The sequence below is a fragment of the Mobula birostris genome, chromosome 11 (assembly GCF_030028105.1).
Source record: "Mobula birostris isolate sMobBir1 chromosome 11, sMobBir1.hap1, whole genome shotgun sequence".
In the NCBI taxonomy this organism is placed as follows: Eukaryota; Metazoa; Chordata; class Chondrichthyes; order Myliobatiformes; family Myliobatidae; genus Mobula; species Mobula birostris.
In genome coordinates, this window is record NC_092380.1 from 2039436 (window position 1) to 2055088 (window position 15653).

Sequence of the window (15653 nt, forward strand, 5' to 3'; positions counted from 1 at the left end):
TTCTGCAGATGCTGGAAATTCAAGCAACACACATCTAAGTTGCTGGTGAACGCAGCAGGCCTGGCAGCATCTCTAGGAAGAGGTACAGGCGACGTTACTAACTCTTCCTTCAGTTGAAAAATCTCTTACTAACTCTTCCTTCAGTTAGTCTCAGCCTGAAACGTCGACTGTACCTCCTCCTAGAGATGCTGCCTGGCCTGCTGCATTCACCAGCAACTTTGATGTGTGTTGCTTGAATTTCCAGCATCTGCAGAATTCCTGTTGTTTGCGTTTTAAAAGACGCTCGCGTCTTCTTTACTCCGAGACTACCATGACCATGAAGCCTTGCGCGGGCAGGTGAGTGCGCATGCGTGACGTGTGCCCATTGCCGAGCGACGCAAACATTCCAACGCACAGGTATAAATGCTCACAACGTGCGTACGCCACTGCGTAGGTTACGGCGTCCAGTTCACGCAGAAGTAACGTGTGAGTACAGTGTACAGTAATGGACTCAGCTCACAGCCTTGGAGGCACCCGTGTTGAGGATGATGGGGAGGAGCGATTGTTCTTCCTGAATATCTGAGGTCTGTTGGTTAGGAAGTTCAACACCCAAGGTCTGTGGGGCAAGAGTGCTGAAAGGCGAAGTGAAATCCGGAAACGGCATTCTGACGTAAGTGTCCCTGTTTTCTAAGCGTATCAGGACCCGGTGCACGACATATGCTATGGCATCTGCTGGCGAGCGGTCCTGACGGTAAGCATATCGGTAAAGCGTCCATTTGGTAGGGATGAAAGTCTTGCTGTGTGTCATTACAGGCCATTCAAAGCACTGCACGATGATTGGCGCCAGTGCCAAGTGCCAAGTTTAGTTCTGAAGGTGGTAGAATGGTGGCTGATTTGAAGCCCGTGGGGACAGCAGCCTGGGTGAGTGACGTGTGCAAGGTATTCGTGATGACGTCAGTGAGCAGGTGTGCACATTCCCCGAGTAAGCGACCTGGGATGCTGTCTGGCCCGGCATCTTTTCGGCGGTTAACTCTCTGCAGAGACCTTCTCAAGCCTGCTGCTGTCACAGACGACGGCTGCTCACCTGGGAGAGGAAGCTGTTGGGGCGAGCGTTGTGTTGCACGCCTCGAGTTAATAGGAGTTGTTTAGGGCGTCGAAGACTGGTACCGGCGACGCTGTTTTTTTTCCCTGGCGCAGTCAGTGGTGCCCGTGATTCCCAGCCCCGCACGCCGGGGGATTATCGGACAGGCGTTTATGAATATTTTTGTGCGTAGACGGTCTTGCCTGAGTTTTGTTTTTTCCGGACCTGAAGGAGACACGTCTCATTAGGAAACGTCGGGCTTTACTCTTCGGAGCAAAGGAAAATAGCAGGCGGTTTGATACAAGTGTACAAGACGATAAGAGGCATAGATCGAGTTACAGAGAGATCCTCTCCTCCCACCCCCACCCCAGAGCGCCAGTACGGGAGAACATCATCTTAAAGTGATTGGAGAGAAGTATAGGGCGGCGGGAATGCCGGAGGTGGGTTGTTTATTACACAGTAGTGGGTGTGTGGAATTTGCTGCCGGATTGGTGGGTGTGATAGAGACGTGTACACTAGGGATATGTACGGAACTTTTTGATAAGGTCGTATTTGAAAGAAGAGTGGATGGAATGTAGATGGGAAGCATTTGATTGATCTTGGGCTAGGTTACAAGGTCGGCACAATGGAGTGGACCGAATAGCCCGTGCTATGATTTGTGTTAACTCTTCCCACTTCTGCCGCCTCCAGATCCGCTGACTGTGATCCTGACCTACCAGCTGGACCTGGACAGGAATCGTCATTCTCCCCGGGCTCAGCTGGAGACAAGCGAACACCCTTTCACCCGCTCCCTCAACGTGTCCGGAGACAGCACGTGCGTCCAGCACAACATTTGGTTGCCGGTGGGTGTTCACCCTACTCCTCAAAATATGGCCTCTGGGGTCCGAATTACACCACCTCCCCGAGGGGGAATTTGATCAAACCCCTGTAGTGCGTGTCCTACCGTTATACATCGACGTATACCTTCATATACAGAGGTCTCTCTGTTCCTCGGCACTCCTCACTAATCAGTCTTCCTCAGTGGCGTCCCGGGAACACTGGGCGCCGAGATGCTGACAACAGGAGGTTGTGGGATTCCTGGATGACGGTAGTCATGGGATACAGGGAATGGGAGGTTATTGAAATATAAGACATCTGTCGACGGTTAGATACCGGGAATTCTGGTGGTTGGATATCCCTATAACGGTGCTGGGATCCCGGGAGCGAGAGGTAGTGCGAACCCGGGGGTGCCGGGCGAGGTAATGCCCGGAACGCCGGGCAATGGATCCCGAGGAACAGTTTGCTGGAAGTGCCGGCGGTGGGATCCCAGGAGCATAAGGCAACGATAGTATCCAGGAACTCCAGCCGCAGGGATCCCAGCAATTCTAGCACATGGACCCTGGTAATTACAGGGGTTAGAACCACGGGAATTCTGCAATAGTTTTCTAGGAGTGATGGCGGTGGAATTACAGGAATTATGTAATGGGACGCTGAAACGTAGGCGCTGTGATCCCGAAAATCCTGTAGCTGGATCATGGGAATGTCATGGGATGGATCATAAGAATTTTGATGTGGGATGCTGGGGTGCCAGGTGGTGGAATCATGGGAATTCTCACAGTGAAATCCCGGGATTTCTGAGGGTGGGAATCCTGGTAATGCCGGCGGAGACTGGAGCGTGTGGAGGGCGGGTCTAACTCTGTCTCGCACTAACTGGCCTCCTCTTCCGCGCTCTACACCCAGGTCTGCGTCGAGGACTCGCTAACCCCTCTGCTGCTCGTCGTCAACTTCTCAGTGACACCGTACCCGCCGTCGGAAGGAGTGACGGAGCACCCCCTTCTCGTTCTGAGCCACCGCTGTCGCACCTCCCTCGACCATCGGGTAAGGTGTGGCATTCGGCAGGGGCAGGGAGTAGCGCAGAGGGGTGAGGAGGAAAGGGGAGTTGGAGAGAAGGTGGGGGACAGGGAGAGAGGAGAGGGGAGGAAAGAGGGCAGGGAGAGGATGAGGAAAGGGAGAGCGGGGAGAGGATACAGGGGAGGGAGGGAGAGACGAGAGAGGATATAAGAGGAAGTAGCGGAAAGAAGAACGTGAAGGGGACAGGGGAGGAAGGAGAGTGGTGGACCCTGATGAGGTGATGGGCAATGGGGAAGGAGGGAAGGGAGAGATGTCTCTCTGAGGGGTGCAGAGGGGTGTGTTTCCTGATCGGACACTCATCCGCTGCCATTTCCTCTTCAGCTCCATATGGAGAGTAACTGTGGGAATGACGAGATATGCACAAATCGCCTTATTCTCAACGTGAAATACAGCGGGTAAGAAAGTTCCAAGAGAGAGGGAAGAATGCCTCTCCTCTCCCTGTCCTTTCCCCATCCGAAACGCCCCACACCGACTTCCCCACACACATCGACCCAGCCTCCACAAGGACTTCCCCACCACACCGACTTCCCCAATGTGTCTCCTTTCCCCACACTGACCTCGTCGTACCAATTCACCCCTCGCCCACACACTGACTCTACCTCTCTCCCAGACCCCACCCTCTCCTAAACTGCCCGATCCCTCTTGCCACCCCCGGACTAACCCTCTGTCCCTCCCTCACTGTCAGACAGACCCTCGTGCTGGGCCAGGACACCACTCTGGGCCTACGGCTGTTGCTGGAGAACCGGGGCGAAGATTCCTACAACACCTCCCTCCGCATCCGGCACCCGCCCGGCCTCCAGCAACGCCGCATCCATATCGCCAAGGTGAGTGTGAGGGAAAACTGAAGGAGGGAGCGAGGGGTTCTCCGAAACAGCGCTGGCGCTCCATCATTCCTCTGCCCTTCCTGCAGAATTCCCTCGTTCCCCGCCGGCTCACGCACGCTCTCCCAATGAGCTCCCTCGTTCCTCTCTGTCCTCTCACCTCGCGGTCTCATTCCTTTCCGACCATTCACCCGAGCTTTCTCATTCCTCTCTCCCCCCCCCCACGCCCTCTCTCGCTCTCTCTCTCGAAACTCCTACCCTCTCTATTGCGGAACTCCTTAATTCCCCTCCGCCTCCCATCCGTAGCGTTCCCTTATTGCTCCCCGTCCTTCCCATGGGACTTCCGCATTTATCTCAGTCCCTCTGCCCCCGAGCTCCTTCATTATTCTCCAGCCTCCCGCAAAGCCACGTTCCTCTCTGCCTCCATTCCGTAGCTTTCCTTCAATCCTCTGACCCACCTGCGGTTCGCCTCCCTTCTCAAAGCTGTTCCCTCATGGCCGCCGCTTCCTCGCCCTCCTTCTTCACCGCTTCCTTCGCATTTGCCCTCCAGTCTCAATCTCGGTTCCCTAAGAAAGTTCTCCGTCCTCAACCGACCTTGCCCCCCCCCCCCACTTAGAGGCAGCGCTCTGTTCCCTCCCACACTGTTCCCTCTTTGTCGCCTACCCCCCACAGATATTTCCTATTCGTCGCGTGTCGCCCCACTCCTTCTCTGCACCCATCCCTCCTCAAGTTCACCCCATACTCAGCACCCACACTCTCTACCTCTCTTCCCAGGACAGTAGGGTAGAGTGCAGCTCCAGCCCAGATCCGGCCCAGGGCCATCGCGGGATGTTAGTTTGTTTCATCAGTCACCCCATCTTCAGGCAGGACCACCAGGTAAGTCCCCGGTATCGGGTTACATCCTCGAAAATCCCCTCCCTCCTTCCCTTGTCTGAACCTCACCCCCTTCTTCCTCCCGATCTGACTTTCACCTCCTCCGTGTCAGCCCCCGGGTCTCATCGATCTCTTACCCCTCCCGGTCTCACTCTCCTCCTCCCTTCACCTTCTTCCCCACCCTTCCCGGTCTGACTGACCCCCGTCCCCACCCACTCCTCCCTCACTCCCCACTGATTCTCTTCCTCTTCCTCCTCCCCGGCCCGGTTTCTCCCACAATCCAACCGTATCTGCTTTTCTTCCATCTCTCTCTCCTGGTCTGACTCCCCCTCCCTCCCTCATTCCTCTCCACCCGCAGTCGCAATCTATCCGCTGTTATAGAACTATGGAGTAGTTCCCTACTACGGTAAGACCACACCTCCTTCTTCACCCCTCCACTCCCACCCGTTTCACCTCCGGGCAGGCGGCTGCATTCAGATCCACCTCTCCATTCCTTCCCAGATCGACCTGAATCTGAGTTTCGATATTCAGGGGCGACCGGACTGGGGAGAAAAGGCGAAGATAGAGGTTGAAGCCCTCAGGTACGTGCCCATCCGTCGTTAATTCTGCGTTTAACCAACCGCCCCCCCCCCCAACCTCCAACACCATCACCTCTTTTCATTGAAAGAGATATACAAAGGAGATAGAACATATATCTTGCCCATAAAAAATATTCACTCCTTCCTCCCCCCCTTGGAAATCTATATGTTTTATTGTTTTTACAACATTGCATCACAGTGGATTTAATTTGACTTTTTTGACACTAATCAACAGAAAAAGGCTCTTCCGTGTCAGATCTCTACAAAGTAATCTAAATTAACTCTACATATAAAACACAAAATAATTGATTGCAGAAGTCTTCGCCCCTTTTAATGTGACACACCGAATCATTACTGATGCAGCCAACTGGTTTTAGAAGTCACATAATTAGCTAAATGGAGACTGTTTTTAGAGACCCGTGTGCAATCAAAGCGTTTCAATTAATTGTAGTAAAAACACAGCTATATCTGGAAAGTCCAACCGCTGGTGAGTCAGTATCTTGGCAAAAACTACACCATGAAGGCAAAAGAACACTCCAGGCAACTCCACGAATAGATAATTAAAAATTAGAAGTCAGGAGATAGATATCAGAACATTTCCAGGTCACTGAATATCCCGTGGAGTACAGTTAAGTCGATCATCAAGGAATGGAATGAATATGACACAGCTGTAAATCCGCCAAGGACAGGCCGTCCTCAAAAACTGAGTGACTGTGCAAGAAGGGGACTAGTGAGGGAGGCCACCAAGAGACCCATGACAACTCTGGAGGAGTTACAAGCTTTAGTGGCTGAGATGGGAGAGACTGCGCATACAGCCCAGGTGCTTCAGCAGCCGCAGCTTTATGGGAGAGTGGCAAAGAGAAAAACTCGGATGAAATCTCGGCTAGAGTATCCCAGAAGGCATGTGGGAGACTCTGAGGTCAGCTGGAAGAAGGTTCTATGGTCTGATAAAACCAAAACTGAGTTTTGGCGTAAGCCAAACGCCGCACATTCATCAAAAACACATCATCCCAACTGTGGAGCATCATGCTGTGGGGATGCTTCACTGCAGCAGGCCCTGGAAGAATTGTGAAGGTAGAGACTAAAATGAACGCAGCAAAGTACAGGGAAATCCTGGAGAAAAAACCTGATGAAGTCTGCAAGAGAACTGCGACTTGGGAGAAGAAGATTCCTTTTCCAGCAAGACAAAGACCCCAAGCAAACGGCCAAAGTTACACAGGAATGGCTTAAAAACAACAAAGTTAATGTCCTGGAGTGGCCAAGTCAGAGTCCAGACCTCAATCCAATTGAGAATTTGTGGCTCTACATGAAAAGGGCTGTTCACTCACGACCCCCATGCAATCTGACAAGGCTTGTGTACTTTTGTAAAGAAGATTGGGGAAAATATCAGCGAGTGTCCAGATGTGCAAAGCTGATAGAGACCTATTCACACAGACTCAAAGTTATAATTTCTGCCAAAGGTGCATCTACTAAATACTGAGTTGAAGGGAGTGAATACTTGTGCAATCAATTATTTTGTGTTTTATATTTGTAATTAATTTAGGTCATGTTGTGGAGATCTGTTTACACTTTGACACGAAAGAGTCTTTTTCTGTTGATCAGTGTCAAAATAGCAAATTAAATCCACTGTGATTCTATGTTGTAAAACAATAAAATCAATAAAACGTGAAAACTTCCATGGGTGTGGGGTGGGGGGGGGAATACTTTTTATTGGCAGTGTAGCATGGAGCACTGCAGCACAGTACAGGTATTGTACTTCGGGCCATCATGTTGGTATAACCAAGTCCAATCCAATTCCTCCTTCCCACACAGCCCTCCAGTTTTCTATCGACCATGTGCATAGTTTCCTCAATGCCCCTAATGTGTCTGCTCCTACCAGCACCCCGCAAGTACGTTCACCCTACCACTTCCTGTGTGCGAAACTCTACCTCTGACACCCCACCCTCACCATACTTCCCTCCAATCACCTTAAAATGCCCCTCGCGTCCGCCATTTCCGCCCTGGGGGAAAAAAGAGCTGACTTTTCATTGCACATGTGACAATAATAAAACAATTTACCGATAATCGCATCTGCTCCCCCTTCACCAGAAGATACTGAAAAAACGCATAACACCAGGCGGAAGGACGGCTTCTATCTCGCTGTTCAATGGTCCCTTCGTCCGATAAGATGGAATCTTGACCTCACAATCTACCTCGTAATGATCTTGCACCTCACTGCTGTTCCTCTGTAACAGTAACATTTTATTCTGTATTGTGTTGTTTTTTTCCACGTTCTACTTCAACTCACTGTGAGGATTTGACATGTATGGACAGTATTCAGGACCACTGGTCCATTCCATAATAATAGACCATTCCAACTACAAAACTTCGGTGCACGTGACGACAATAAACCAACTTAAAAATTTCAGTTCCGCTCTTCCGCTTCCCAATTCATTCTGCAGCTCCAACACGGAGAGCATCACCGGCGAGACAACCCGCAACGTGACGATACCTTTTAAGTATGCCGTCGATGTCGTGGTGAGCAGGTAAGCCTCCGGAGGTCTCGCCAGCCACCCCCCTCCTACCCGCATTGGGGAGGGGACTGAGGGGTGGGCAGGATCGGGAGAATGGAGGGGACAGGAGGAATGGGGAGAGGGCAGGAGATTGAGTGGAGGGGGAGATTGGGGATACAGGGGAGGGGACAGGGGGAGAGAGAGGGGGGAGTTGACTGAGCAGAGGAGGAGAAGGGAGTGGAATCAAGGGAGGGGGAGAAGGGGCGGGATTTTGGAGAACAAACAGAGGGGAGAGGATTACGGGCAGGGTGAGAGGGGAAAGGACAGGAGATGGGACAGAGAGGGGGAATGATAAGGGGTAGAGGAGAGCAGGGTGAAGATGACTCAAAGGATGGGGGGATGGGCAGTGGAGAAGGCAATACAGGAGGGGAACAGGAATGGGGAGACGGGTAGGAGGAGGGGACGGGACTGAGAAGAGAGGCGATGGTCTGTCAATGCGCAGACTGATGTAAACTCGTTTCCTCGCAGTCCCCGGACCACACACTACATACGGTTCACGGGGGACGACCAGCAGCAAAAGGAGGTGGCTCACACCTACAAGGTACTAACTCAGTAAGCAGTCTTCCCCCTCCTCTTACCCTTTCCTCTCATTCCCATCCCTCTCTCCTCAACTTTTTTCCAGCCCATCCGTCCTCCCTCTCTACCCTCTCCGTTTCTACCCTCTAACCACCCGCCCCTACAACCTCCTACCCCTACCCATCACTTCCAGACTCCCTCCACCCACCACACTACCTCCGCAGCTGCCAATTCCAAACCACCAGCAACCTCCCCCTCCTGCTCCCTCTCCCACCCCTTCCACCCTACCCTACCTTTCTCCCACTCCTCTACTTCTAGGCTCCATTCGCCTCCCCATGCACCACCCTTCGATAATTTCGCCCTCCCCTCCCTCTCTCCTCCCTCCCACCTCCAGCCCGATAGGTGCGAGATTCCGTCGGGACCAAGGACGATGGATGAACGGGAAGGAGTGCGGCCCCGGCGGGATTGCGGACGATCGGAGCGAACGGGAAGGGGCCGTGTCCCGACGGAAAGGCGGGCGATGGGAGTGATTAAGATGGGCCGGGGGCCCGTCGGGGCGCGGACGATGGGAGTGAGTGGGAAAGGACAGTGTCCTGTCGAAAGTTTCTCACACCTCTCTCTTTTCTCCCAGGTGGAAAATCTGGGCCCCTACCCTGTCCCGCTCATACTGAACATCAGCTTCACCTCGAAGATCGGGAACTTTGTTTCATGGAGAGCGCGGGTTGATCACGAAGGCACTGAGGTGAGTCTCCGTCACTAATCTTGGAGCGTGGACACTTTACCCCCGTACCCAAGGATGATGTGAGCACAGGTGCGGGCTCTCCAGCGAGTCCGAATTGGCTGTTCAGACAATCAGTTACCCTAGTAACATAGAGGGGTCTGATCGAGCCTCACGGGGAACGAGATGGCGGGAAGAGAAAGGCGGGATGAGAGAGAGAGAGAAAGAAAGAAAGAGGAGGAAGACAAAGAGGGCAAGGGTAGGATGGCGGGGGGTAATAAGAGGGAGATCCGGTTGGAAAAGGTAGGGGGATAGGAGTGGTGTAAGGAAGTGAGAGAGAGGGTGGAGAAATGGACCGGAGAGAAGTAGAGAGAAGGAGAAGAAGAGGACGTGGGGGGGAGGGTGGATTTGAAGGGGAAGGAGATGAGAGAGGGGGAGGGACAGGAAAATAGAGAGGGGAGAATGAGTAGATGGGAGAAGGCGCGTAAATGGGAGGTGAACGAGTAGAGGGGAGGAGGAAGGGAGAGTGGAGGCAGAAATTGGAAGAGAAGGGTGAGAGAATGGGGACGGCGAATGAGTGAGGGTGGGTGGTGGAGAGAGTAGGGGAGAGGAGTGGAAGAGAGTAGGTATGAAAGACTTACGGAGGAGAGAGAGGGGAAGGGGTGAGGAGAGGGAGGTAGGGAGAGACGGACAGAGAGAGGAAGATGGAGTGCCGGGAGAAATGAAGAGGAGAGTGGCGGTGGGGGGGGGGGTGAATCATGGAGTGGGCGAGAGATGGAGAGGGAAGTGAGGAGGGGGAGAGAGGGAGGTTACAGACAGCCAAGGGAGGGATGTTCTGTGTAAAGAGTACACTAACGTGACCTGTTCCCACCTACAGAGCCAGAATCTGACGTGTATGGACCCCATGGAGTCTCCGAAAGCCGCCATCCAGGATCTCCTCAAGGAAGAGGTTAGAGGAAGCAAATGCGGGGCAGCATGGAAGGAGAGAGGGTTCGGCGCGGACAACGGTAGAGTGGGGAGGTAGAGCCGTGGAAAGGGCGGAGGGTGCGAAGGGAGAGGCTACGAAGGAGGTGGGAGCTCCGGAAAGCCTCTCTCCTCCCTCTCCGCCCAACCCGCGCGCTTCCCCTTCCCAGATTATTCAGCCTTCTCCCTCCCTCAATACCCCGACAACCCCTCCCCCATTCCTTGATCCACCACTCTCTATTTATCCTCCACAATCTCCCCCAACCCTCGCACCCGGCCCCCCGACTCGCCACACCATTCCAGCCCCGACAACTAACCCATCTACATTTGTCCCCAGAACCCACTCTTCCCCTACCCGCCCCAGCCCCTCCTGCCGTGGCTACATCATCCCTTCCCTCTGCAGTTCCGTCTCTCTTCGCTTTCCACCCCTCCCAGACTACTCCCCGAACCCTTCCCCCCCCGAACTTTACTCCACTCAACCCTCCCGACAAGACACCTATCTGCCCCTTCCCTCCCCATCCCCACCTCTCCGTCTCTCCCTACGCACCTTTGTCCCGGTACCACCGACTTCCGTCTCTTCCTTCGGTTCTCAACTCCTCCCTCCTCGAAACATCCCAGATCACTCCCCCACCCGAGACACAACACCTCGACCGGCCCGCCAGCACCCAGCGCTCTCTCGGACAACAAGGCCAGGAACTGTGTGTAGCTCTGGAGCGCTGCTCGTACATTCCGAAGGTGGGGGCGGGGGAGAGTTTTCCTCTGTTGCTTTTGCTGACCACAGACCCTTCTCTCCCACCCCCCACCCCGCAGGAGATCCCCGGGATTCAGGTCCAGACGGTCGTCTGCAACTTTCGCTCAATCCCCAACAAGATAACCACATTCCACCTGAAAGGCTTCACACAGCTACTGGTACTGAGGGGATGGGGAAAAGGGGGGTGGAATGGGGACGGGACGTGCGTAGGGGTGTCACGGTGACGGGGAGGTGCTGGGGGGGAATGGTGGGGTTCACGGAGACGGAGGGGTGCTGGGGGAGGGGAGGGTCACAGACGGGCTTAGGAGAAGAGATTTCTAGGAGGGGGATATGTGAGTGTGTTCGTGCCGTCTCTGATCCCACCCTGTTTGCGCCTCCCCACAGCCTAGCGGGGACACACCCACGATGACCCTGCGGAGCTCGGCTCTCCTCTCTGTGAACAGCTACCGCCACGTCAGCCAGAACGAAGAACGCAGCCAGAAGGCGAAGGTAATGAATGCGCACAGCCTGATCCCAAGATCTGGGCGTGGCGAGACTGTGAGAATGTTCAAGAATCCGTCCCACCCGTCTCTGCTACATTCCCAAAAAAATCTCCCCACAAATCACTCATTAAAACATTCCCACCCCTTCCTATTCACTCCCGCCGCCCGCAGCCACAATGGGGCACACCCAACGGGATAGAAACATCGAAACATAGAAACATAGAAAATAGGTGCAGGAGTAGGCCATTCGGCCCTGCGAGCCTGCATCGCCATTCATTATGATCATGGCTGATCATCCAACTCAGAATCCCGCCCCAGCCTTCCCTCCATACCCCCTGATCCCCGTAGCCACAAGGGACATATCTAACTCCCTCTTAAATACAGCCAATGAACTGGCCTCAACTGTTTCCTGTGGCAGAGAATTCCACAGATTCACCACTCTCTGTGTGAAGAAGTTTTTCCTAATCTCGGTCCTAGAAGGCATCCCCTTTATCCTCAAACTGTGACCCCTTGTTCTGGACTTCCCCAACATCAGGAACAATCTTCCTGCATCTAGCCTGTCCAATCCCTTTAGGATTTTATACGTTTCAATCAGATCCCCCCTCAATCTTCTAAATTCCAACGAGTACAAGCCCAGTTCATCCAGTCTTTCTTCATATGAAAGTCCTGCCAACCCAGGAATCAATATGGTGAACCTTCTTTGTACTCCCTCTATGGCAAGGATGTCTTTCCTCAGATTAGGGGACCAAAACTGCACACAATACTCCAGGTGTGGTCTCACCAAGGCCTTGTACAACTGCAGTAGTACCTCCCTGCTCCTGTACTCGAATCCTCTCGCTATAAATGCCAGCATACCATTCGCCTTTTTCACCGCCTGCAGTACCTGCATGCCCACTTTCAATGACTGGTGTATAATGACAGCCAGGTCTCGTTGCACCTCCCCTTTTTCTAATCGGCCACCATTCAGATAATAATCTGTTTTTCAATTTTTGCCACCAAAGTGGATAACTTCACATTTATCCACATTAAATTGCATCTGCCATGAATTTACCCACTCACCCAACCTATCCAAGTCACTCTGCATCCTCTTAGCATCCTCCTCACAGCTAACACTGCCACCCAGCTTCGTGTCATCCGCAAACTTGGAGATGCTGCATTTAATTCCCTCATCCAAGTCATTAATATATATTGTAAACACACTGGGGTCCCAGCACTGAGCCTTGCGGTACCCCACTAGTCACTGCTTGCCATTCTGAAAAGGTCCCGTTTATTCCCACTCTTTGCTTCCTGTCTGCTAACCAATTCTCTATCCATATCAATACCTTACCCCCAATACCGTGTGCTTTAAGTTTGCACACTAATCTCCTGTGTGGGACCTTGTCAAAAGCCTTTTGAAAATCCAAATATACCACATCCACTGGTTCTCCTCTATCCACTCTACTAGTTACATCCTCAAAAAATCTATGAGATTCGTCAGACATGATTTTCCTTTCACAAATCCATGCTGACTTTGTCCGATGATTTCACCGCTTTCCAAATGTGCTGTTATCACATCTTTGATAACTGACTCCAGCAGTTTCCCCACCACCGACGTTAGGCTAACCGGTCTATAATTCCCCGGTTTCTCTCTCCCTCCTTTTTTAAAAAGTGGGGTTACATTAGCCACCCTCCAATCCTCAGGAACTAGTCCAGAATCTAACGAGTTTTGAAAAATTATCATTAATGCATCCACTATTTCTTGGGCTACTTCCTTAAGCACTTTAGGATGCAGACCATCTGGCCCTGGGGATTTATCTGCCTTTAATCCCTTCAATTTACCTAACACCACTTCCCTACTAGCATGTATTTCGCTCAGTTCCTCCATCTCACTGGACCCTCTGTCCCCTACTATTTCTGGAAGATTATTTATGTCCTCCTTAGTGAAGACAGAACCAAAGTAATTATTCAATTGGTCTGCCATGTCCTTGCTCCCCATAATCAATTCACCTGTTTCTGTCTGCACCTTCCCGGCTCTCCCGCCTTCCGCACTCCCAATGGGAACAACACATTCCCGTTTACTCCCACCGTCCAAATTCCCAACGGGACCCCACCCTTCCGGTTCTCTCCCATCTTACACACTCCCATTCAGACGCACAACATCCTATTGACTCCCATCGTCCGCACTCCCAGCAGGACCCCACACTTCCACTTCACCCATTCATTCCGCCCTCCCGACGGGACTCCGCCCCTGCATGTTGATCTCTAGCGTCCGCTCACCGTTGCGATTTGTGTCACTCCCCACGCAGGGACAAACGGAGGTGCAAATCGATCCAAAGAGCAGAAGGACCCTGATGATCATCGGCAGCTTGTCTGGGCTGTTCATCCTCCTCATTATCGTCCTCATCCTCTGGAAGGTTAGGGCGCTACATCTCTGGGATGGAGGCAAGGACGGCGAGGAGCGAGGGAGCACTGCTGAAGGGGGCAGCGAGAAAGGAGGTTTGCGCTGGGAGCGTCCGGCTGAGAGGGAGCACCGGCGGAATGTAACAGTGAAGGACAGTGTGGCGCGGGGGGGGGGGGAAAGGATGGAGTGTGGGAGGGGTGATAAGGGGCAAGAAGGGATGAGCTAGGCGGTGGATTGAGGAGGGGATAGAGCAAAAAGGGGAGATAGGAAAAAGAGAGAGGAGGGGCGGTGAGAAGGGAGAAGCGGCCGCCGGCGGGATTGCGTGGGCGGAGGGAGCCCCTTATTGGACAGTTGCTTTGGACATGGGCTGGGATTGGCCGCGCTCAATCTGGGTCAGATCTCTACCCCCTGACTCCAGCCCTTCTCCCTGGTTCCCAGTTCGGATTCTTCAAGCGAACCTCCCCGGAGGATTTTGGCGGCGGAATGCAAGCAGCTGAGAATCAGGAAATGATGGGAATGGATTGGAATGCGGACGCTTCGGCAATGGCCAATGACAACAAGGAACCGGCGAACGGCGGCTCTTCACCGTCCAATGACCAGACGGCACCGCCCAATGACCAGACGGCACCGCCCCAATGACGACGCGACGTTAACCAATGCGGAAATTTCCCCGTCTCCTTAACCCTCTTCCCATGCCCGGCCCTCTCCCTGTTAAACCCTACAATACTCCCGCGTCGTGATACCCTTTTCCCCTTGCCCACTCCTCAGTTCCGTGTCCCCCCGTCTCGTTCTCCCTTAACTGCATCCACACAATGGGCTGGGGTCATATTGTCTTCGATCTGGGATCTCAGCCGCTCCGCTTGAAGGGTGGGGGAGGCGAGGGGTTGGGCTGTGCGCTGTCGGGCAACAGTGAGCTAATGAACAGCAAGATAGAGTGATTAAGAGTTTACTTGTCTGGAAGTTGGAGAAGCGAGAGGAGGAAAGGAATAGAGGGAGGGAGAAATGGGAGAGAGAGTGGAGGGAGATGGGTGAGAGATGTGGGGTGGAAGGGGAAGAATGGAGAAAATGGGGAAGGTAATAGTGGGTGGGAGGGTTCGTAGGGTGAGAGTAGGAGAGAGGCGAGGAAGGAACGGGAGAAGTGGTGTGGAGCGGAAAGGAAGGAGCTGAGGAGAAGGCGGCGAAAATGTGTGGAGGAAGTAGAGAGATAGATGAGAGGGGGTGAAAGGGTGGGGTGTGAGTCGGGTGTGAGTGAAGGATAAAGGATGAGTGGGAAGGGAAGGAGAAGGGGAGGGAATGAAAGCGAGGAAAATAGGAGAAGGAAGATGAAGAGATGTTGGGACAGAAAAGGAAGGAGAAGAGTGAAAGGGAGGCGGAGAGATATAGAGAAGAGCGCGAGAAGGAGGGTAGCAATGGAGGGAAGAGGGAAAGAGGGAGGAGGAATAGGGGATAGGTGGGGTGTAGAGGGAGGGGGAGAGCATGGGAAGGGAGTGAAGAGGTAGAAGGGGCAGACAGTGAGGGAGGGAGCGAGATGGAAGGAAAGGGAGGGGATAGAGTTGGTAGCGTCGGAGAACGGAAGGAGGTAGCGCCCATCAGTATGAGAGAGAGAGGAAGGGAAGAGGAAAAGAGGGAGTATTGAGGGAGGAAGCAGCGATTGCAGCTAAGAGGGAGGGTGGGATGGGATTGGGGGGAGGGGGAGAGTGGGAAGGGAGGGATGGGATCAATCTGGAGGAGGGCTGGGTTTGGGTGGGGTGGGTGCTGGGTGGGTGGGAAACAACGTTTGCCTTGGTGCCGCTTTCAGAGGGCCGTTCGCAAGCTGTATCGGCCTCGTCCGCCAACGGGACGTTTAGCTTCTTCCCCGTCCGCGGTTCCCTGCCAGAAATGGTGGAACTGAAGACCTTCCCCAATCGGCTGCTGGTCATGGACCCTGGTGATAAGTTTCATTATTGTTGTGTCGACTGAGATACCGTGAAAAGCGTTTGGAAACGGAATTGCTTCATTATTGGCCCGAGATAGAGTGAAAAGCTTGTAATCTGTTGGCACAGATCAGTTCATTACAGGGTGCATGGCGG

At 53.2% G+C, this 15653-nt stretch overlaps 1 protein-coding gene and 1 long non-coding RNA gene across 9 annotated transcripts in view; one reads left to right on the forward strand and one right to left on the reverse strand.

Annotated features, from left to right (window-relative positions):
* Positions 1 to 14629, forward strand: part of LOC140204723 (integrin alpha-X-like) — a 119276-nt gene extending 104647 nt beyond the window's left edge. For all 8 annotated transcript variants that reach the window (XM_072271445.1, XM_072271442.1, XM_072271443.1 and 5 more), the window contains exons 18-31: positions 1751 to 1902; positions 2780 to 2917; positions 3272 to 3345; positions 3636 to 3774; positions 4546 to 4647; positions 5146 to 5225; positions 7664 to 7747; positions 8243 to 8315; positions 8922 to 9032; positions 9886 to 9957; positions 10782 to 10880; positions 11107 to 11211; positions 13490 to 13597; positions 14023 to 14629. In XM_072271445.1, the coding sequence (XP_072127546.1) occupies positions 1751 to 1902; positions 2780 to 2917; positions 3272 to 3345; positions 3636 to 3774; positions 4546 to 4647; positions 5146 to 5225; positions 7664 to 7747; positions 8243 to 8315; positions 8922 to 9032; positions 9886 to 9957; positions 10782 to 10880; positions 11107 to 11211; positions 13490 to 13597; positions 14023 to 14223 (1538 nt within the window). In that variant the 3' untranslated portion in view covers positions 14224 to 14629. The remainder of the gene's footprint in view (positions 1 to 1750; positions 1903 to 2779; positions 2918 to 3271; positions 3346 to 3635; positions 3775 to 4545; positions 4648 to 5145; positions 5226 to 7663; positions 7748 to 8242; positions 8316 to 8921; positions 9033 to 9885; positions 9958 to 10781; positions 10881 to 11106; positions 11212 to 13489; positions 13598 to 14022) is intronic.
* Positions 274 to 14392, reverse strand: LOC140204726 (uncharacterized). Its single transcript, XR_011887695.1, has 3 exons — positions 13461 to 14392; positions 7281 to 7447; positions 274 to 1285 (listed from the first exon to the last, which is right to left on the reverse strand). It is a non-coding gene; the product is annotated as an uncharacterized lncRNA (long non-coding RNA).
* Positions 14630 to 15653: the final 1024 nt, after the last annotated feature.